Source organism: Podarcis erhardii (assembly GCF_964252035.2).
Source record: "Podarcis erhardii genome assembly, chromosome: 10".
Lineage (NCBI taxonomy): Eukaryota > Metazoa > Chordata > Lepidosauria > Squamata > Lacertidae > Podarcis > Podarcis erhardii.
Genome location: NC_138500.1, coordinates 6,062,801 through 6,084,318, shown reverse-complemented (window position 1 = coordinate 6,084,318; position 21,518 = coordinate 6,062,801). Strand labels below are relative to the sequence as shown.

Below are 21,518 nucleotides of genomic sequence, written 5' to 3'. Positions count from 1 at the left end.
ATAATAATAATAATTTATTTGTACCCCGCCCATCTGGCTGGGTTTCCCCAGCCACTCTGGGCAGCTTCCGACAAAGACCCAAAATACACTAAGATGTCACACATTAAAAACTTCCCTGAACAGGGCTGCCTTCAGATGTCTTCTGAATGTCAGGTAGTTGTTTATCTTTTTGACATCTGATGGGAGGCTGTTCCACAGGGTGGGCGCCACCACTGAGAAGGCCCTCTGCCTGGTTCCCTGTAACCTGGCTTCTTGCAGGGAGGGAACTGCCAGAAGGCCCCCAGCGCTGGACCTCAGCGTCTGGGCAGAACGATGGGGGTAGAGATGCTCCTTCAGGTATACTGAGCCGAGGCGAAGCTGAACAATATAACACAACACGATGGCCAATAACAATGGCACTAAACACTATTTATAGACTAATGCAAATGGTCAGAAATTGCAACCAAAGTCTCTAAATCTTCTTCTCCAGTCGCGGTAGAATAATTCAAAAGTTCGATATGTACGTAATCTGTCACCAAATATTGCCAGAACAGAGTTTCCAGATAACCAATCTGTTTCGCTCAATGCTTCATCAGCCTATCTTGATCTATTCTTCATCAGCCAGACTTGTAAGAAGTAATATGAGAAGGATGCAGTTCTATTTCTTTACAAGACAATCTTGCAGTATCATATGAGCACTGATCCAGAGCATATTTTCTACAGCGTTTATATTTGCTTACATATAAGATTGGCAAAGAAGCAAAGCAGCTAATAAGCCTGATCTTTATTGAACTGTTGCAACAGGGTGCTCCCCTCACATGCAGGAAAGGAGGAAGAAGATGTGCCTGCCCTTATATAGACATTTTAAATTGCCCGCCCTGGAGTCCAAGACCACCCCCAGAAACATCAAAGCTACATCACAGAAAAGGTGGTCTACAGTAGAAATCTGAGTGGGTTGTTTATCTCTTGTCTGGCAAGTTACCTGTTAATGCTTACTTGATTGGATACCCTGTAGAGCCTGGCCAGTCTTTTGTAATGATGAATAATTAGTTCCTGGGCCAGGTCATAAAGGTAAAGGGACCCCTGACCATTAGGTCCAGTCGTGGCCGACTCTGGGGTTGCGGCACTCATCTCGCTTCGCTGGCCGAGAGAGCCGGCGTACAGCTTCTGGGTCATGTGGCCAGCAGGACTAAGCCGCTTCTGGACAACCAGAGCAGCGCACGGAAACGCTGTTTACCTTCCCGCCAGAGTGGTACCTATTTATCTACTTGCACTATGGTCATAGGCTCACCCTATTCATACACAGACATACCCTTAAGACAGGATTTGTGAAGGAAAAGACAATGGGGAGGCTTTTCCATTTGACTTTGCAAACATTTGGTCAGTTTGGGAGTCCAAAACGCTTCCGGGACTGTTTTCCTGTGCTGCTTCAGACATGTGGTTTATATATTTATGTAGATGTTTGCTTGGTACATTTATTATATATGTAATACCTTAATTTTTTTTATTTCACAGGGGAAACCGCCCCCCCCAATTGTCTGCTACTCTTCTGATGACTTAAACATTCTGTTTTCCCAAAGCAAGAGAGCTGCTCCATCAAGAGGGGGAAGAGGCAAGGAGGAACATCCGAAGGAAAACAAAGCAACTTCATATCATATGATTCCAGCGCTCCACCCCTCCGTTACACGGGAAAACACTTTGGGCTGTGTGGAAATTTCCAGGGGGCGAGACCCCCCTGTGACGCAGTGTTTTGTTTGTTTGTCTGTTTGCTTTCCCAACCCCTCCACCTGGGAGCAAATCTCTGAAGCAAGCTGCAAAGGGTTTGTTGCAGGGATTTATGTATAGGTTTGGGTGGAGGGTTGCCCCTCTAGCAGATATCATGCACATGCAGCCCACTACAAAAATCAGCAAAATTGCTTTTGTGACTTTTATGATTTGTCCCCACAAAACATTTCATCACAGTTTCTTCCTATCTACTCAAAGGGCCTCTGCTGCACAATACCAAATGTAAGAATTCACTGATAAATGTCTCTATGTACTGGCTCACTGGGAAAACGTCAGAAATTCATATAGACATGTGAGCTCAGCTACTCAGCAGCCCTTCTGCCTGAGTGATAATCCCTGGCATCCTGATACCTGAGTGCCAGACAGGTAGCCATGCCAGAAATAACCAACCCCGATGAAGACAAAGGGTGTGATTAACTTGGCTGGGAAACAGGGAAATGTAAATATCTCTTTTATCACACTTGATGGGTGTTTGGTGGAGGGCAAGGGGAACCATGGGGCAGGGTCCAGGATGCTCAGATTACTGCCACCAGACCTCCCCTTTCATGATGTAACCATGATGTATTAGTGATGTAGTTTAGGGGGGGTGTAACATGGGGATTCTCTTTTGTTGGCGGCTTCCATCTTGTTCCACCTGGTGGCAGGTGGGAGTCCTGTCGCGACAGTCTTCAGTAAAGACCAAGCCTACTGGCTGCTGTTATGCTCTGGTATTCCTGGCTGGTGTCCTTGTTTTTTGTCCAAGGGAGACCTCAGATTTCTCCATTAACAGGTTTTAGATCAGCAACTCCTTTTTTTAAAAAAAATAATATTACTTACTTTTAAAAGGAAAAAAGACAGAAGAGAAAAAACAAAAGAGAGGGGGAAAAAGACAATACAATACAATATATAAACAATACAAAACACAACCTAAACCCATTAAACTAAACACATTAAACTAAACTAAACCAAACCCTAAATAAAACAAAACAAAAACTATTTTAAAAAAATACATCCCCCCTTTTCGATACTCTTTCTTTCATTCCCTTGTTTCCTCGACCTCCTCTCACCTCCCTTTTTGTATTCCACTTCTACTAGTTATTTCAGCAGATCCTTTCCATCTTTCTCTATTCTCTATCATATTATAAATAACATTTTTTTAACCTTATTTTAACATTAAAACTAAAATACTTATATATGCTTAACTCCTTATAACATTTCTGCTAAATCCATAAAATATCAATCCACCATTTTTCTATCACTCATTAATTTTGCGAGATTTCTATATATAAACTTTAAATTTTCCAATCTTCTTCCATCAGCTTAGATCAGCAACTCCTGAGGATCAGCTAGGCTCAGGCTAAGGTTGCCAACTTTCAAATCAGCTTGGCCAGCTGCGTCTTTCGCAGCAGTTTGAACAGCAGGGATTTCACAGCATAGGTGTTAAGCGCCTCTTGCCCCTGGGAAATTGCCTGGGAGGGAATACAATCCTCTGATAGAGTTTCTCCACCCAGCTTAAGCAACAGTGACGGATCTCTTCCTCATAAACACCACTGTGGACTCATTCACCCTCGTGGCAGAGCTGGGCCTGTAACTCTCTGCTTTAACAGGACTTCACATGTTCCTGGAACGGATCCTGGCACCGGACCAGATTCCGTGGCTCAAGAACTCAACATAATCCTTTAAATACAAGAAGGATTCCCCCTGCCTCTGTGCTATTGTTTTCCATTATTACTCAGTTCTACAGTATTTCTCTCCGTAGTGTATTTTGAGCCTGAACTGCCCTTGCAATTCTCCAGAGGTCTCTTTTTCAAGAAACAAAACCAAGGCGTTGTCTGTGTCGCTGACAACCCAGGAAGAATCCGCCTTTATTTCCCCATGAAACGGGTGCCTTGATGCAGAAATCTCATGCACGCAGCGCCTGGGTTGTTCAGTTTCACTTCTTTTCTCGCTGTTCCGAGGTACTCGGAGGACGAAGATGACTCATTTCTAAACAGGATGTGACCCTTGCCAACCCAGTCTGACTTCGGTTTCCAGTTCAGGCTCTTCGTTTCGTTTTGGTGCCGTGTCCAGTCAGTCGCTGGAGAAGAGGACGCTGAGGTCTCCGTCAAGCTAATGCAAGCTGTTATAAGAATTTTAAGGTCTTAGATATGTAATAAATGTTCATAAATGTACCAAGCAAACACGTACATAAATATATAAACCACATGTCTGGAGCAGCACAGGAAGACTGTCCTGAAACCATTTTGACTGACCAAATGTTTTCTCTGCAAGGAGGGAGGGGGTGAGGGAACATTCCCATTGTCTCAGGAATTGGGTAATTACCATCTCAAAGGAATGGCCAGACTACCAGGAAAGGCAATCAGCTAAGGCATTATCAGATAACATGGCAGACAGGAAAAACAACAACACTCAAATTTCTGTTGTAGACCACCTTTTCTGTGATGTAGGTTTGATGTTTGTGGGGGGTGGTCTTGTGCTACACCCCTTCTGTGATATTTGTATGATGTATGGAGGGGTGGTCTGGATCTCCAGGACAGGGAATTTAAAATGTCTATATAAGGACAGGCACACCTTTGTTCTGGGTCCTCCTCCTCTCCTGCGTGTGAGGGGAGCACCCTGTTGCAACAGATCAATAAAGATCAGGCTTACGAGCTGCTTTGCTTCTCAATATTCTCTGGTTGGCCTCTGTTCTTATCTCCGACGGATGGAGAACCTACAAAGGATTCTTGTGTCCCTATAAGGGAATAAGGGCAGATTTTCGTTTATTACACATGCCGGGGGGGGGGGGAGCAGCAAACTGGACGTAGAGCTCCCTCCCCCTCCATGTTTCTTCAGGTGCTCGAATGAGATCTATATTTTAATTCTTTGTTGAGTTTATAACCCACTTTTTCCATTTTAAGGAGCTGGAGGTGCTGGCACATGTTTCTCCCCTTCTCCTCATTAAAGCCCTACAACAACCCTGTAAGGTAGGTTAAGAGGCAGCGGCTGGCCTAGGGTCTCCCAGTGAGCTTCAGGGCCAAATGGGGATTTGAACCCTGGTCTCCCAGGTCCTAGTTCGATGCTCTAACCATTACAGAGTAAGGGCTGTGGTTGGAATTTCCAACACCTTTTCCAGAAATTCACCTGTACGTGTGCACATGTGTGATTTGCAGGAAGATACCACTGTTAGAATTCCTGCTCCGTGGTTGCAGTCATGGGATTTTTGTCTATCACATGACGTCGTATGTTTTGACTCCACAGAGTGGAGAGTGATGGAGACAGGATGTTTGTGTTACTGTGTCCCGTGAAGTGGGACTATTGTCCTTTTTCTCTTTGCTGTCTGATGCTAGAGAGAGAGGGAGCCAGGTTGCAGTGCTCCGTGTGTAAATAAAGTAGATTAGCCAAAATGCTGAGTTGCTGAGGTCTGTCACGCAAGCTGCGAAGACTCTGCCGATCCATAAGTGTGCCAATGTCTGTTGACATCAATCACTGTGATGTTCAGGCTGAAGAAAGCTTTTGAAGCTCCCGAATGATCGACCAGGAGGGAGAGAACATGCCAGTCGGGCATGTGTCTCTGCCAGGGTCCTACTCGAGTGTAGGCTGAGCTCCTGACAACCACATGGGGAGGAAACAGCTTTAATGCTTCCCCACCCCCCTCAAGGCACATCTTCCAATTTAAAACCACACCTGTTATGTACTGAGTTGAATAGGAATCAGAATGCAGCAGTCTGATTGGTCCTAGAACAATAGGATCCATAATACAGCAGTCTGATTGGTCCGCAGGAGCCACCCAATCCAACTCCAGATGGAAGTGAATCCGCAACCTGATTGGCCTATAGGAGAATCCCAGAATTAGCCAATCACGTGGGACCCATTGTGTAAATAATGTATATAAAGCAGACATTCGTGGGAAACTTCCATTCCTCACTACTATGAGCTGAATAAAGAGCATGAAATCCACTCTCGACTCCAAGTATATTTCAACACCACTTTTTATCATCATCACAACCACCACCTATTAGTGACAGAAAGGAAAACAGGCTGTGCCCGGGGAGCGGGTGAAAATCTGCATCAGGACCAAAACTTGGTGGTGAGAAGGATTGGACCACCCTTCAAACTCCAAACAGGTGCTTTTTTTGGTGGGGGGAGGAGATGTCAGAGCTGCCACCCCACATCTGCCCCAGCCGTCAGTCCATAATAATTCAATCTGTAAAAGTGAATCATAGAATCATAGAATCATAGAGTTGGAAGAGACCACAAGGGCCATTGAGTCCAACCCCCTGCCAAGCAGGAAACACCATCAGAGCACTCCTGACATATGGTTGTCCAGCCTCTGCTTAAAGACCTCCAAAGAAGGAGACTCTACCACACTCCTTGGCAGCAAATTCCACTGTCGGAACAGCTCTTACTGTCAGGAAGTTCTTCCTAATGTTTAGGTGGAATCTTTTTTCTTGTAGTTTGGAACCATTGCTCCGTGTCCGCTTCTCTGGAGCAGCAGAAAACAACCTTTCTCCCTCCTCTATTGACATCCTTTTATGTATTTGAACATGGCTATCATATCACCCCTTAACCTCCTCTTCTCCAGGCTAAACATGCCCAGCTCCCTTAGCCGTTCCTCATAAGGCATCGTTTCCAGGCCTTTGACCATTTTGGTTGCCCTCCTCTGGACACGTTCCAGTTTGTCAGTGTCCTTCTTGAACTGTGGTGCCCAGAACTGGACACAGTACTCCAGGTGAGGTCTGACCAGAGCAGAATACAGTGGCACTATTACTTCCCTTGATCTAGATGCTATACTCCTATTGATGCAGCCCAGAATTGCATTGGCTTTTTTAGCTGCCGCGTCACACTGTTGGCTCATGTCAAGTTTGTGGTCAACCAAGACTCCTAGATCCTTTTCACATGTACTGCTCTCAAGCCAGGTGTCACCCATCTTGTATTTGTGCCTCTCATTTTTTTTGCCCAAGTGCAATACTTTACATTTCTCCCTGTTAAAATTCATCTTGTTTGTTTTGGCCCACTGGTGCAGTGGAGAGTGTAGAACTAAGACCTGGGAGAGATCTTGTTTTTTTTTTTTTTAAATATTTTTATTAATTTTACAGAATAAAAAAGAACAAAGAATAAAATACAAAAATTTCATAAATCATATTTCTTTTACAGAATCTTTTGGACTTCCCCACATCTTCCCGAATCTGCATTATTTATAATACCAATTTCAGCATTTTGTTATCTTATTTCATCACTTATTGTATCTTTCATTTTGTCATGTTACCCATTTCAATATATTTATAACCCAATGTTCATATTACAAAGTCTTCAGCTATTTATTATCTTATTTCATTACTTATTGTATCTTTCAGTTCATTATTGTATCTTTCAATTTCATGTTACTAAAGTCAAAGTTATTGTGACCATGATCTTATATATTGTGATTAAAACATAATGCAATAAAGATTTTTCTTAATTTCACCTCTCTTTTCTTGTGCCTTAATTTTAATTTCACCTAATTACCATTGCTGGGGCTAATATTTCCTAAAAAGTGCATTTTCTTAACATTCATACAGCTTATAATATTTTTGTAAATAGTCCTTAAATTTTTTCCAGTCCTCTTCCATTTTTTCTTCTCCCAAGTCTCGGATTCTGCCAGTCATTTCCGCCAGTTCCATATAGTCCATCAACTGCGTCTGCCATTCCTCCAGTGTGGGTAAATCTTGTGTCTTCCAACACTTTGCGATGAGGATTCTTGCTGCTGTTGTAGCATACATAAAAAAAGTTCTATCCTTCTTTAACACATTCTGGTCTACAATGCCCAGAAGGAAGGCCTCCGGTTTCTTAGGCAAGGTATATCTAAATACCTTTTTTAACTCATTATAGATCATTTCCCAAAAGGCCTTCACTTTCGGACATGTCCACCAGAGATGAAAGAACGTCCCTTCCGCCTCTTTACACTTCCAGCATTTATTATCAGACAGGTGATATATCTTAGCAAGCTTGACTGGGGTCATGTACCACCGGTATATCATTTTCATAATATTTTCTTTCAGGGCACTACATGCCGTGAATTTCAATCCGGTGGTCCATAACCTTTCCCAGTCCTCAAACATAATGTTATGTCCAATATCCTGTGCCCACTTTATCATGGCGGATTTGACTGTCTCATCCTGTGTATTCCATTTAAGCAGCAAGTTATACATTCTTGAAAGTAATTTGTCTTTAGGTTCTAACAATTCTGTCTCTAATTTCGATTTTTCCACCTGGAACCCGACCTTTTTGTCTGTTTTGAAAATTTCCCGAATTTGGGCATAATGCAACCAGTCTCGCACCTTACTTTTTACATTTTCAAAACTCTGCAGCTTCCAATTGTCACCATCTTTTTCTATTAATTCCCAATATTTTGGCCAGTAGGCCTCCATGTTAAGTCTCTTGCGTGCCTTGGCCTCTGCCGGTGAAAGCCACCTTGGTGTTTTACTCTCCAATAAGTCTTTATATTTTGTCCAGACCATAAAGATTGCTCTTCTAACAATATGGTTTTTGAACATTTTATGAACTTTAACCTTGTCATACCACAAATACGCATGCCACCCAAAAGCGTTATCAAACCCTTCCAGATCTAGGACATCGGTGTTCTCTAACAAAAACCAGTCTTTCAACCAGCAGAAGGCTGCAGATTCATAATATAACCTCAAGTCTGGCAGGGCAAATCCCCCCCTTTCTTTCGCATCTGTTAGTATTTTAAACTTAATTCGGGGCTTTTTGCCCTGCCAAACAAACTTAGAAATATCCCTCTGCCACTTTTCGAAGCATACCACTTTGTCCACAATCTGCAGGGTCTGAAACAAAAATAACATTTTCGGCAAAACATTCATCTTTATAGCTGCTATTCGGCCTAACAAGGAAAGTTTTAGTCTTGTCCAAGTTTCCAAATCCCTTTTGATTTCTGACCAACATTTCTCATAGTTGTCCTTAAACAAATTCAAGTTTTTAGAAGTCAAGAACACCCCTAAATATTTTACCTTTTTAACCACATTTAATCCTGTCTCTTTCAAAAACTCATCTGTTTCTGTAGACGTTAGGTTCTTAGCTAAAACCTTAGTCTTTTGCTTGTTCAACTTAAATCCCGCCACCCGACCATAATCAGATATTAAATCCAAAACTCTTTTTGTGCTAGAAACTGGCTCCTGTAATGTTAGTACCAAATCATCTGCAAATGCTTTCAGTTTATATTGTTTCGCTCCGACCTCAATGCCCCGAACTGACCGGTCCCTTCTAATCATATTCAAAAGCACCTCCAGGACCGAGATAAACAATAATGGGGATAGAGGGCACCCTTGTCGTGTCCCTTTTTCAATATTGAATTCCTCCGTCACCACATTGTTTACTATCAATTTAGCTTTTTGGTCTGAATATATTGCTTCTATACCATTTTCAAACCCCCGTCCCACTCCCATCCCTTCCAAATTTTTCTTCATGAACATCCAAGAAATGTTGTCAAAGGCTTTCTCCGCATCAATAAAAATTAACGCCGCTCTAGTGTTAATATTTGTTTGTAAGAGTTCCAAGATGTCAATAATGTTTCTCGTGTTGTCAAACAAATGCCTACCCGGGAGAAAGCCTGCTTGGTCCTTGTGAATCACTTCATTCAATACCTTTTTAAATCTATTTGCCAAAATATCTGCAAAAATTTTGTAATCCACGTTTAGGAGTGAGATGGGACGGTAGTTCTTAAGTTGAGTCTTTTCAGTTTCTGTTTTAGGAATCAATGTGATGAAAGCTTCTTTCCACGTTTCTGGTGCCTTCTTACCCTCCATAATCTGGTTACATACCTCCATCAAGGGTTGTATCAAATAATCCTTCAAAACCTTATAATATTTGGAGGTAAGTCCGTCGGGGCCTGGAGATTTGCCTAGTTGGAGGTTCTGTATGGCACTCTCGATTTCCTGCTGTGTAACTTTAACATTCAGGGTTGTTCTCATTTCCTGAGGAATTTTTTGTAATCCGTTAGTTTTAATAAATTGATCTATCTCAGATTCTTTCTGCGGCCCTTGTGCATAGAGATCTTTGAAATATCTCTGGAAACATTTCCTAATTTCTTCAGGCTTCTGAACCATTCTTCCTTCAATCTCTAGATTTGTAACTGTATTTAATTTTTGTCTTTTTTTCAACTGCCATGCTAGCAGTTTCCCACATTTATTTGCTGAATCGAAAGATCTTTGTCTCATTTGTTTAATTTTCCACTCCACTTCTTGGTTTATCAGTTTCATATATTGGGCCTGGAAAAATTTCACTTCTCTCAGCACTTCCTTAGACTTGGGCCTAGATCTTAATTTCCTTTCACCCTCACTTATTCTCTCCAATATCTTCTGCTTCTTTTCATTCCAGAGTCTTTTCTTTACAGTGTTTTGTTGTATTAGAAACCCTCTCATCACCGCTTTACTTGCGTCCCAGATTGTTCTTTTTTCCACCGTAGTGTTCAGATTTATCTCAAAGTAATCTTTTAAAGTTTTTTGGGCCTTCTTCACAATCTCCTGATCTCTGAATAAAGTGTCATTCATTTTCCATCTGAAGGATCCGGTTATATTTAGTCTCAATTCCATTTTCAAAGCATTATGGTCGGAGCAAGTTTTTGGGCAGATTTCCACTTTTCTAGTTTTAGGTGCCAGTCCTTTAGTTATCCATATTTGGTCGATTCGTGTCCATGACAAATGAGCTTCAGAAAAGAAAGTTCCTTCTTTTCCTAGGGGGTTCTTGACTCTCCATATATCAATCAAATCCATATTGTCTGTCATTTCAAAAAAAGTTTTAGGTAGTCTGCCTTCTTTTGTTATATTTACACTCTGCGACTTATCCATATTTACAGAGACAACCCCATTCATATCTCCCAACATAATAATGTTGTTATAATCCAGATAGTCCAGTAAAGTCTCATGCAGCTTCTTAAAAAATTCCGATTTTCCATCATTTGGCGCATAAATTCCTAATATCAAAAATTTTTCACCATGTGTGTAAATTTCAATAGCCAAAATTCTGCCTTGTTCATCTTTAAATAGAAATTTCGGTGACAGGCTCTCCTTTGCGTAGATCACTACTCCTCTTTTCTTAACTCTGTCCGAAGAAATAAATTCTTGGCCTAGCCTTTTATTGATTAGCACTTTCCGATGAAGCCTTGTCACATGTGTTTCTTGCAGACAAATAATGTCCAATTGCTCTTTCTTCAATATATGGAATACTTTCCTTCTTTTTTCTGGAGAATTTCCGCCATTTATATTCCAACTAAGAAGTTGCAGAGACATCCTGAGTCAATTTGTAGGCCTTACAATGGGGTGTCTAGATCTCCCGTTCCCGGCGGTGGCAGTGATGGTCCAGCTCCAGGCTGTTTAGTTCCTGGTGGTGGAGGTGGCCAAGACGCAACTGCTCCTTTCTGGAGGTCTTCCCCGTTGTCGTGAAGAAACTTCTGCTGGTCCTCTGGTGTTCTGATTCTTGTTTTCCTTCCTTTATAGCTAAATGATAGTCCTTGCGGGAACTCCCACCTATAAGGAATTGTGTTGTTTCTCAACAACTTTGCCAGTTCTAAGTATGAGGCTCTAAGATCCAATAACAATTTGGGTATATCTCTGTAAATTTCAGCCTTTTTACCTTCTATCTCTAGAGATTTTTTGAAATGTAGGCCTAGTATCTTGTCTCTTTCCTCTCTTGATTTCAGAATAACCAAACAATCTCTGGACTTGTCTTTCTTCACCGATCTGCCCAGTCTAAATGCAGTCACAATTTTAAAGTCTTTATCCTCTTCTATTCCCCAAAATTTGGAGAATAAAAGTGTCAAAAATCCCTCCAAGTTGCCTTCCTCCAATTCTGAGACAGCTCTCAACCTGAGGTTATTCTCCTTGTTTCTCAATTCCACCATCGACAGGTAGGCCTGTTGTTCCCCTACCTGTCTTTGCAGAGGCTTGATTTCGCCTTTAATCTCATCAACTTTTTTACTTGCTTGCTCCGCTTTTTGATAGGCTTCCACAGCTAATTTATGATTTTCAGCTGTAGCTCCTTGTAGATTCTCAATTGCCTGTGTGTTCTGAGAGACCTTTTCAGAAAGTACGCCAATAGTAGTTGTTGCTTGGTCTATTTTTAGTGATTGACTGTCCACTTTTTGATTTAAAATTGCTAGTTGTTCTAAAATTTGTTTCAAAACTGTGTCAGATCCTCCTGTTGCCATGTCCTCTTCAGCAGGCTGTTCGGCCTCCACCTCCTGTGCTATCAGGACGGTTGGAACAGATGATCTACGATGATGAGCTAAAGTTGTTTGGACAAGTTGCACAGGCTTCCTTTCTTTTTCTTTTTCTTTTTCTCTTTCTTTAGCTTTGGCTGCTCTTGTTTTCCCTGTGCCACTCATTCCACACCTGCCTCTTGTTCAAGGTCAAGTTATCCTTTATTCCATGAGAAAGCAAGTCCGGAGTACACACAATTAAACCACAGAAATTCCAAACAAAAAATGTTTCCCAGGCCTCTATAGCTCCACAGTCCTCTAGGGGGAGTATCTTAAAATTTCAGGGAAGGAAAAGATTTTTCCGCCATTTAAAGTTTCTGTAATCTCTTTTTTAGTTTGTAATTCCAAGACAAAAAGGAAGATTCGCAGAGTCCTTTACTTTTTAAGCTAAAGCCACTAGGAGCCAGACTGGTAATTGCAACAGTATTTCAAACGTTTAAAGTTTCAATATATGTAGCAACTTAAAATCTTGTTACTATAGTCCGCAGTTTGACCGCTCAGTTACATACTGACAGCCCGACGACTTGCGTTCTTAAAACAAAGTCCCAAATATAAATCCCATAGGCAAAAATAAAGTCTCTCTTGGTCTTTTAAATAAGAAGACTGCAAATTCTGTAAATGCACAATAGTTCCACTTTACAAAGTTCCCATTAAGCGCCTCAGCGCTCCTCTGTACTTTTGCTTTTGATCTTGTAAGCAGTATCGGGAGACGGACTTCCTTTTACTCGTCACCCGTTTTCAAACCCGGAAAAAGGATATTTAAAGTCCAAATTGTAGTTCACTTTACTCACGGGTATGTTACTTGCCAAATTGATGTTCACAGGAAGAAAGGTCGACGCTCATCAGCAGCAGCTGCGCGGCTTCGCCTCCCGCAGAAAGAGCGATGAACTCACAGCGCCGCTCCCCCTTTCGCGCTCCGGAGCCCCTTACGGGGTCCCTTCCACACTTCTGGGGAAGTTCCTGGCGCCCGCCGAGTCCCACGGCCACGGGCTCCCTCTGCCCGTGGTTTTTTCAAGCGGGTCGTCGCTATGCCGCAGCGAACGACCCTTTTCTGCGGAGCCCCTCTTCAGACGACGAAGAGGACCGCCATCGCTGTTTCGCGCCGCCTCCGGAAGTCAAGACCTGGGAGAGATCTTGGGCCAGTTCCTGCCTCTCAGCCTAATCTACCTCACAGGGTTGTTGTAGGAATTCAATGAGGACTAGGGCCTGGGAGAGACCAGGGTTCAAACTCCCATTCTGCCATGAAGATCACTGAGGAATGCAGGTGGCATTGTGGTCTAAACCACTGAGCCTCTTGGGCTTCCCAATCACAAGGCTGGCGGTTTGAAGCCCCACGACGGGGTGAGCTCCCGTTGCTCTGTCCCAGTTCCTGCCAACCTAGCAGTTTGAAAGCACACCAGTGCTGTTGTTGTTTAGTCGTTTAGTCGTGTCCGCCTCTTCGTGACCCCCTGGACCAGAGCACGCCAGGCACTCCTGTCTTCCACTGCCTCCCGCAGTTTGGTCAAACTCATGCTGGCAGCTTCGAGAACACTGTCCCACCATCTCGTCCTCTGCCGTCCCCTTCTCCTTGTGCCCTCCATCTTGCCCAACATCAGGGTCTTTTCCAGGGAGTCTTCTCTTCTCATGAGGTGGCCAAAGTATCGGAGCCTCAGCTTCAGGATCTGTCCTTCCAGTGAGCACTCAGGGCTGATTTCCTTCAGAATGGAGAGGTTTGATCTTCTTGCAGTCCATGGGACTCTCAAGAGTCTCCTCCAGCACCAGAATTCAAAAGCATCAATTCTTCGGTGATCAGCCTTCTTTATGGTCCAGCTCTCACTTCCATACATCACTACTGGGAAAACCATAGCTTTAACTATACGGACCTTTGTTTACTGGTAAATAATTTGGGGTCCTAGGAATTCACTAGGGTGGCACTTGAACTCAGTTCTTCTATTCATGATGGCGATGGCACTGAGTTCTAATCCCAACCCAGTGACTTCCACTCAAAAACCCCAAAATATCCAAGAATGGAATTGTTCCTCTATCATTATCGCAATTATATCATGTGCCAATGTATAAACGACATACCTGCTTGATGCTATTGTTTTTAAACAGGACACTACATACCAGCTGCATGATGTTCTAGGGATAATTGAACTATATCCTAATTAATCACATGGCTAATTAAAGCACCTGACCAGTAGCCGCAAGCAATTCGTTGACTAACCCACAATTATTTACGACGTCTGCCTGTTTCCCTCACCTGTCTTTGCTCTTCTCCCAAGTCCTCAATTATCACCTTGCCCAGAAACTCAACAGCTAACCATCGCTCTCTCTGAGAGGCCATCTGGGATGTTGGAGTAATACTCTTGACCTACCCTGCGGACAACAACTACTAGACTTTTAGAAGACATCTGAAGGCAGCCCTGTTTAGGGAAGCTTTTAATGTTTAATAGGTTATTGTATTTTAATATTCTGTTGGAAGCTGCCCAGAGTGGCTGGGGAAACCCAGCCAGATGGGCGGGGTATAAATAATAAATTGTTGTTGTTGTTGTTGTTGTTGTTGTTGTTGTTGTTGTTGCTAGTTGGGCCACCTGTGGTTTCGTGCTGGATTTTCCCTCTGTTACCAGACTGGGGTTAGGGGAGGATGCAGCTGGGAGATGCAAAGGGAGATCATAGAATCATAGAATCATAGAGTTGGAAGAGACCACAAGGGCCATCGAGTCCAACCCCCTGCCGAGCAGGAAACACCATCAGAGCACTCCTGACATATGGTTGTCAAGCCTCTGCTTGAAGACCTCCAAAGGAGACGACTCCACCACACTCCTTGGCAGCAAATTCCACTGTCGAACAGCTCTTACTGTCAGGAAGTTCTTCCTAATGTTTAGGTGGAATCTTCTTTCTTGTAGTTTGGAACCATTGCTCCGTGTCCGCTTCTCTGGAGCAGCAGAAAACAACCTTTCTCCCTCCTCTATGTGACATCCTTTTATATATTTGAACATGGCTATCATATCACCCCTTAACCTCCTCTTCTCCAGGCTAAACATGCCCAGCTCCCTTATCCGTTCCTCATAAGGCATCGTTTCCAGGCCTTTGACCATTTTGGTTGCCCTCCTCTGGACACGTTCCAGTTTGTCAGTGTCCTTCTTGAACTGTGGTGCCCAGAACTGGACACGGTACTCCAGGTGAGGTCTGACCAGAGCAGAATACAGTGGCACTATTACTTCCCTTGATCTAGATGCTATACTCCTATTGATGCAGCCCAGAATTGCATTGGCTTTTTTAGCTGCCGCGTCACACTGTTGGCTCATGTCAAGTTTGTGGTCAACCAAGACTCCTAGATCCTTTTCACATGTACTGCTCTCAAGATCGGGAAAAGCTGTTGCACAGCTTCAAGGAGGAACGGCGAACGAGCCGCAAGTGGTACCCGCAGCCTCATTACAAACAAGCTCGGCGTCTGACGTGCAGCTCAGCAGCTGAAAACAATTAGGCTTCAATTGTGTGTCCCCCTCCCCCTTTTAAATAAAATGTTCTGGACCAGATGTTTTCCAAAAGCACATCACGCACAGCGAGACACAAAAGCCAGATGCTGCTTTGAACAGAGCGTGCCGATTACAACTTGGGCAGAGGGAATAACCGCGCGAGCTTTCTGGGGTTCAGAGGGCACTTTCGAACAGAAGCAAAGCCTCGTGTGCTTTCATTTCAGCTGAACGTATAAAAGGTTGGGGGATGGAGAAGTCTGGAGACTTTCTCTTGCTCCAGGAGACCCGCTCTTCCCCTTGGTGCAGGCAACCCAGACCAGCATGGAGATAAGGAGTGGGACTGCATGTCCACCTTTCCAGTGGACAGATTTCTCTTTGAAGGGTGGTTGGGAGAGCTGTGTAAAGGATTCAGCTAAAGCCAGACTGAATCAGGCCTATTTGGGAAAGCCATGCTTCAGCCAAGGATGCAGGTGACAGCTCCAGATCACTCCGAGATTGGTTGAGCCACCTGGTGTGTTCTAGGGATGTCAAGAAGCAGGGCCGACTGATGCAGGAGAGACATGTTTTGTTGCTGCTGGGGCAGAGGAAGGCGTCCGGTTGTTCTGCTGCGGATGCACCAGGGAGGACGTTGCTTCTCTCTGCGCTCCTCCCAGTGGTCATTCCTCCTCTGGTCACTGCACAGCCTTTCTGCCTGTCTCCAGGCAACTGCAGTCGTCTACAAGGGATTCCCACACGGCGGAGTTGACGGAGACATTTTTGCAACGCAGTGTGCGGGTGGTGCTGTGGGTTAAACCACAGAGCCTAGGACTTGCCGATCAGAAGGTCAGCTGTTCGAATCTCCACGACGGGGTGAGCTCCCGTTGCTCGGTCCCTGCTCTTGCCCACCTAGCAGTTCAAAAGCACGTCAAAGTGCAAGTAGATAAATAGGTACCACTCTGGCAGGAAGGTAAACGGCATTTCCGTGCGCTGCTCTGGTTCGCCAGAAGCGGCTTAGTCATGCTGGCCACATGGCCCAGAAGCTGTACACCAGCTCCCTTGGCCAATAAAGCGAGATGAGCGCCGCAACCCCAGAGTTGTCCGCGACTGGACCCAATGGTCAGGGGTCCCTTTAACTTTTACCTTTAATGTTATTATGTAGGCGTCATGCCATCAGTTTCAAGCAAGAGGGATTTTTAAAAATGCAAATATTTACAGCCAGGTTCCCTTGGACTGTTTGTGTATGCAATGCTAGCTTCTTATTGTGCTGGGAATTGGAGAAGGGTGGTAGTTCAATGGTAGAACTCATGCCTTACATTTATAAGGTCCCAGAGACAGTTACCAGAATCCTCAGGTAGGACTGCAAAGGTGGACTATTGGTTTGACTCCACATAAGCCAGCTTCCTATGAATGCACACATTCCCTTACTGTCAACAAGCATGGCTGCCATATCCAGATCACTCAGTCGAGTAGAGCATGAGACTCTTAATCTCAGGCCTCTGGGTTCGAGACTCACGCTGGGCAAAGGATTCCTGCCTTGGCAAGCGGCTTGGACTAAATGACCCTTGTGGTCCTTTCCCAACTCTATAATTCTATGGTTCATTTCCCAGCAGCAAAGCCCATATAGCTTGCAACAAGCTCATCTCGACTTTTAATTATGGATGGAGATATTTTTTGAACTAAAACCATCAGCTAGCTGAACTTTACTACTTTGGGCCCACAAGAGGCCAATGGGCTCAGTAAAGAGACCGATAACCCAGCCTACTGTAAGGGAGTATGTTTCATAAGATAAATATGTGTGCTGTTTTCAGGAGACGCAGCCTCAAAGCTGTGTGACAGAGCTCACGTCAAGTGCCATTTTGCTTCACTATGTGTTTACTGTTAAAATACAGAAAAGAACCCTCTCGGAAAAATGAAAGCGATAAGGATAGTACAATATGCACCAACAGGTTTGGGACAGATGTTCCCATTGGGATAGGAACCCAGGTATCTGAACCACAGCTGGAGTTAAAAGATGCCAGTGAGATTTCTCTGCTTGACCTGGAGAGCTGGCGATTGATGTGCCTGATAAACCACTCTCACATTAAAGATGAAAGACAAGGAAATATGCAGGAAGTTTTAATTGTTCACCACACTTAACACTGTACAAAAACACACACATTTTTACAGAGTCGTTGTGCTTTGGTTGTTTTATTATTTACATTTGTTTCCAGAATTTCATCCCCATTCTAGCTTCTAGCCTGATGGTTCTTCTGCACCAGAAATTCCCCCTCGGGGAAAAAAAAAAGAAAACTTGCAGAACTCGGCTAATTTTTGGAAGTGCTTCAGATGCATTACTAGAAGCGCTCAAAGTTTCTTCCTGCTAATTTGCGTTACACTAAGGTAAACTGCCCTCCTTCCTTGAAATTCAGCAGGGGGGACGACCTCAAAACTGCAAGTAAGGACTTCACCCGTTTCCTTCCTTCTCCTCGCTAACACCACCTCCTACCAAGTCTTGCAACATACACTGTGCCTCCTTTTTGCTTCCAAATGCATCTTTCTGATGCTCCCTTCTAAAGACCTCCTCCCTTTTGTGCTCACTGTAGTATAATCTCCTCTTTAACTAAACCTTCTGCGACATTCCCTAAGCCTTCTGCGTCCACTGCGATCTGCTTTCAGTAGTTTGGAGTACACAAGGCACTCTACGGGCCTGTGGCCAACCCAAAATGCTACATCAAAACGGACCTCAAATCTTCCCTCCCCGTAAGATTGCCAAACTTGCGGGCCACCTAACTTCTCCTGTACCTTTAAAAGGAAATACAGAATTCTGATTACTCAGCACCTTCTCTCTGCTGAAGTAGAGCTGTTTTAAAGGCACAGGCACCCCAGGTCAGTTTGGGGGATGGGAGTAAAAACTCTTGTTCTCCCATTTTCCCAATGGCTCAAGAACATATGGCTTTGTTTCACCTTGAAAAGTCCTGAACTGGCTTTTAAATATACATAACATACCAACACATGCTCTCTCTCACACACGCACTTAAAAAAAAAAAAAGGAAGAAAAACGCCAATTCGGATGTTGAGAAATACAATGAAATCAAAGTACAAAAGTTCTCTACAAATGTATTCAGGTAAAAATAATAATAATAAAACAAGATTAAATACTTGGCAGGTCATGTCAATTCACACAAGGAATGTACAACGAACAAACAAAAATTAAGTACAGAATTCCAGTCAGTAAAATGGAAACCTGTTGAACGTGGGAGTCTGTTTCTCTGAGAAATGCGGGTTGCAGGTCTCAGACCACCTTGCTTCTGCAGTAAGGGCTGAAATAAACCAGATTTAACAACCTAGGGGGAACTGCATCAATCCGAATCGCTCCACAAGCCAAAGAAAACTCAAATTTTAAATAATGAGCATTTTTTCCATGTGGAACTGCTGAGAGAGAAATAAAACACTCTTTTAAAGATAGGCCTGCTCTATTTTCTTTGGGAATCAAGCCTCAAAAAATTCACAGCTCCTTGGCAACAGCTGAAGCTTGCTCCAAAACATTCCTCACAGATGCAACGTTTTCAAAACCCACTTTGTAACCCCAAAAATCAGAGTCCTTGCTTTTCAGAATCAGACTCCAATTCAACAGCGTTTGCTGAAAACCAGTAGCTGCCATCAAAGGAGAACAAAAACACAAACAAAAAGACCACAGACATTTATATTCAGAAGGAGTAACCATCCTCACATTACAGGAAAGAAAATGTACACTTTTTATTTATAAATAAACAGTGGGGAGAAGGGCTTCCGAACCCTTCAAACGAGTGTCTCTTTCCGCTTGCCACTGAGCTGGGCTCTCTCCCTCGTCCTCCGGAGCCCAGAGTGCATACAGTACGGCTTGGGGTTCTTGGCCTCATCCGCCGCCATGTCCGTGACTGAACTGCACTCCACGCCGTTCTCGTCCAGCTCCATGTGGAGGCTGCCGGAGAGGGTGGACGGCCTCCTCTTGATTTTGGTGCTGGGCACAGAGGGCTTGTTCTCCTCTGCCTCTTCGCTGAGCTCCGGCAGCTCTTTGAGCTCGCAAGGCGCAGCGCTCAGCTGGTAGGGCCCAATGGCCGCCCGGATGCAGTTGAACCACTGTTGCTTGTGGAAGATGTCGTTGGCCTGCAGCGTGTGGGACTGGCCAGGAGCTGGGTCTCGGAAGCGGACCCGGAAGATGTTCTTAGCTGCAGAGGGGGGAAAACAAGGGGAGGAGAGATGTCATCAGAATGGAGCTTCAAGATTGCTGATTGACACGAGTTAACTGAGCAATAAGGACGTGGGTGGCCCTGTGGTCTAAACCATGCAGCCTGGGGCTTGCCGATCAGAAGGTTGGCGGTTCGAATCCCCACGACGGGGTGAGTTCCCGTTGCTCGGTCCCTGCTCCTGCCCACCTAGCAGTTCGAAAGCATGTCAAGTGCAAGTAGATAAATAGGTACCGCTCTGGCGGGAAGGTAAATGGTGTTTCCATGCGCTGCTCTGGTTTGCCAGAAGCAGCTTAGTCATGCTGGCCACATGACCTGGAAGCTGTCTGCGGACAAACGCCGGCTCCCTTGGCTAGTAAAGCGAGATGAGCGTGGAACCGCAGAGTCGTCCATGACTGGACTTAACAGTCAGGGGTCCCTTTACCTTTTTAACTGAGCAATGGTCATAGAGGTTCACTTGCCCGACTACTATGACACATGTTCCTGGGTCAGCCAAAGTCTCCCTCCCAGCTCCCTCCCCCAGAGGTTTTCATTTGCTGAAAGGGTTTCACGAATGTTTGACCTACATCCAAATCATGAGTCACATTCAGGACCAACGCTGATATTTTTTCAGGGCCTGGCAAGTCCCAATCTGGATTTGTGTGGAAGTTAATGCCAAAATCCAGGGGAAAGGGGACTAATCCTCACAAATTCCCATTAAAGCAAAGACTGCTGCATACAAGCCAGCCTTCGGACAGAATTGCTGAAGGATGTGAGCCTATTTGCTTCATACCTTTATCGGAATTGCCAAAGGCACCTCGAAAGGAACCTCCCATTTTCACGTCGCCATCCTGCAAGTCCTCCAGTACCAGGTCCTGAGCGGGTATCGGCTGCCGGTACACTTGGTAAGAATGACGCTCGTTACGTGTCACAGGCCGAGTTAGAACCAAGATATCTTGGAAAAGGAAGACGTAGAGCTTCTGAAGGGGGGAGGAAAAGCTTCGGTCAAGATCTTAAATTGGAACAAAATATATGTATATACATGCTACATGCAGAATTACCGTATTTTTTGCTGTATAAGACTCACTTTTTACCTCCTAAAAAGTAAGGGGAAATGTGTGTGCGTCTTATGGAGCGAATGCAGGCTGCGCAGCTATCACAGAAGCCAGAACAGCAAGAGGGATTGCTGCTTTCACTGCGCAGCGATCCCTCTTGCTGTTCTGGCTTCTGAGATTCAGAATATTTTTTTTTCTTGTTTTCCTCCTCCAAAAACTAGGTGTGTCTTGTGGTCTAGTGCGTCTTATAGAGCAAAAAATACGGTATTAGGCACTTCTCCAGTTGAAAGGATCCAAGGGGCCCTTGCTTGAAAGACCTGCCCAAGGCACTGTGCTGGCAGTCAGAGAAAATGCTCAAGCAAACTGGGTCAGCGGAACAACTCCAAATAAGGACCAGATCTCCATAGGCAGACAACCACAATAACGCTAGAGGACTCGCATTGCCAGAGCCACTAATGATGCAGGGCTGCCAGCCAGGGAGACACAAGATAGTTTTGACTACAAAATAGGTTGAGCTGACCTATGACAAGACGTTTTGCTCATAGCTGGGAGGAAGGCCAAGCAACCCCTTTCAGGTTCCAGCTTCTATTTTTGAGAAGCAGCACCGGCCAAGCTTTTAGAGAGCCGCTTTAGACTCCAAGCTGTCATCAGTTTTCTTCAAGCCCCAAAGATTACATACTTGGAAGAATCTAAGGGATGCATTACATCACTGGGAGCCCGCAGGAAATACCTCTTGACCCCCCAGCAAAATGCGTGCCGTGCTTTCTGTAGTAACTTTATGCTAATTATTTCACAACCATCTGCAACCTGGGCAGATGCCAGCCCTGCTCTCGGTGTCTAAGTGTTGCCTCATGCCTCTTAA

At 44.3% G+C, this 21,518-nt stretch overlaps 1 protein-coding gene across 2 annotated transcripts in view; it reads right to left on the bottom strand.

Annotated features, from left to right (window-relative positions):
- Positions 1-17,519: 17,519 nt before the first annotated feature.
- Positions 17,520-21,518, bottom strand: part of NET1 (neuroepithelial cell transforming 1) — a 67,907-nt gene continuing 63,908 nt past the window's right edge. For both annotated transcript variants that reach the window (XM_081879902.1, XM_081879903.1), the window contains 2 exons: positions 20,395-20,581; positions 17,520-19,604 (listed from right to left, as the gene is read on the bottom strand). In XM_081879902.1, coding sequence (XP_081736028.1) covers positions 19,195-19,604; positions 20,395-20,581 — 597 coding nt within the window. In that variant the 3' untranslated portion in view covers positions 17,520-19,194. The remainder of the gene's footprint in view (positions 19,605-20,394; positions 20,582-21,518) is intronic.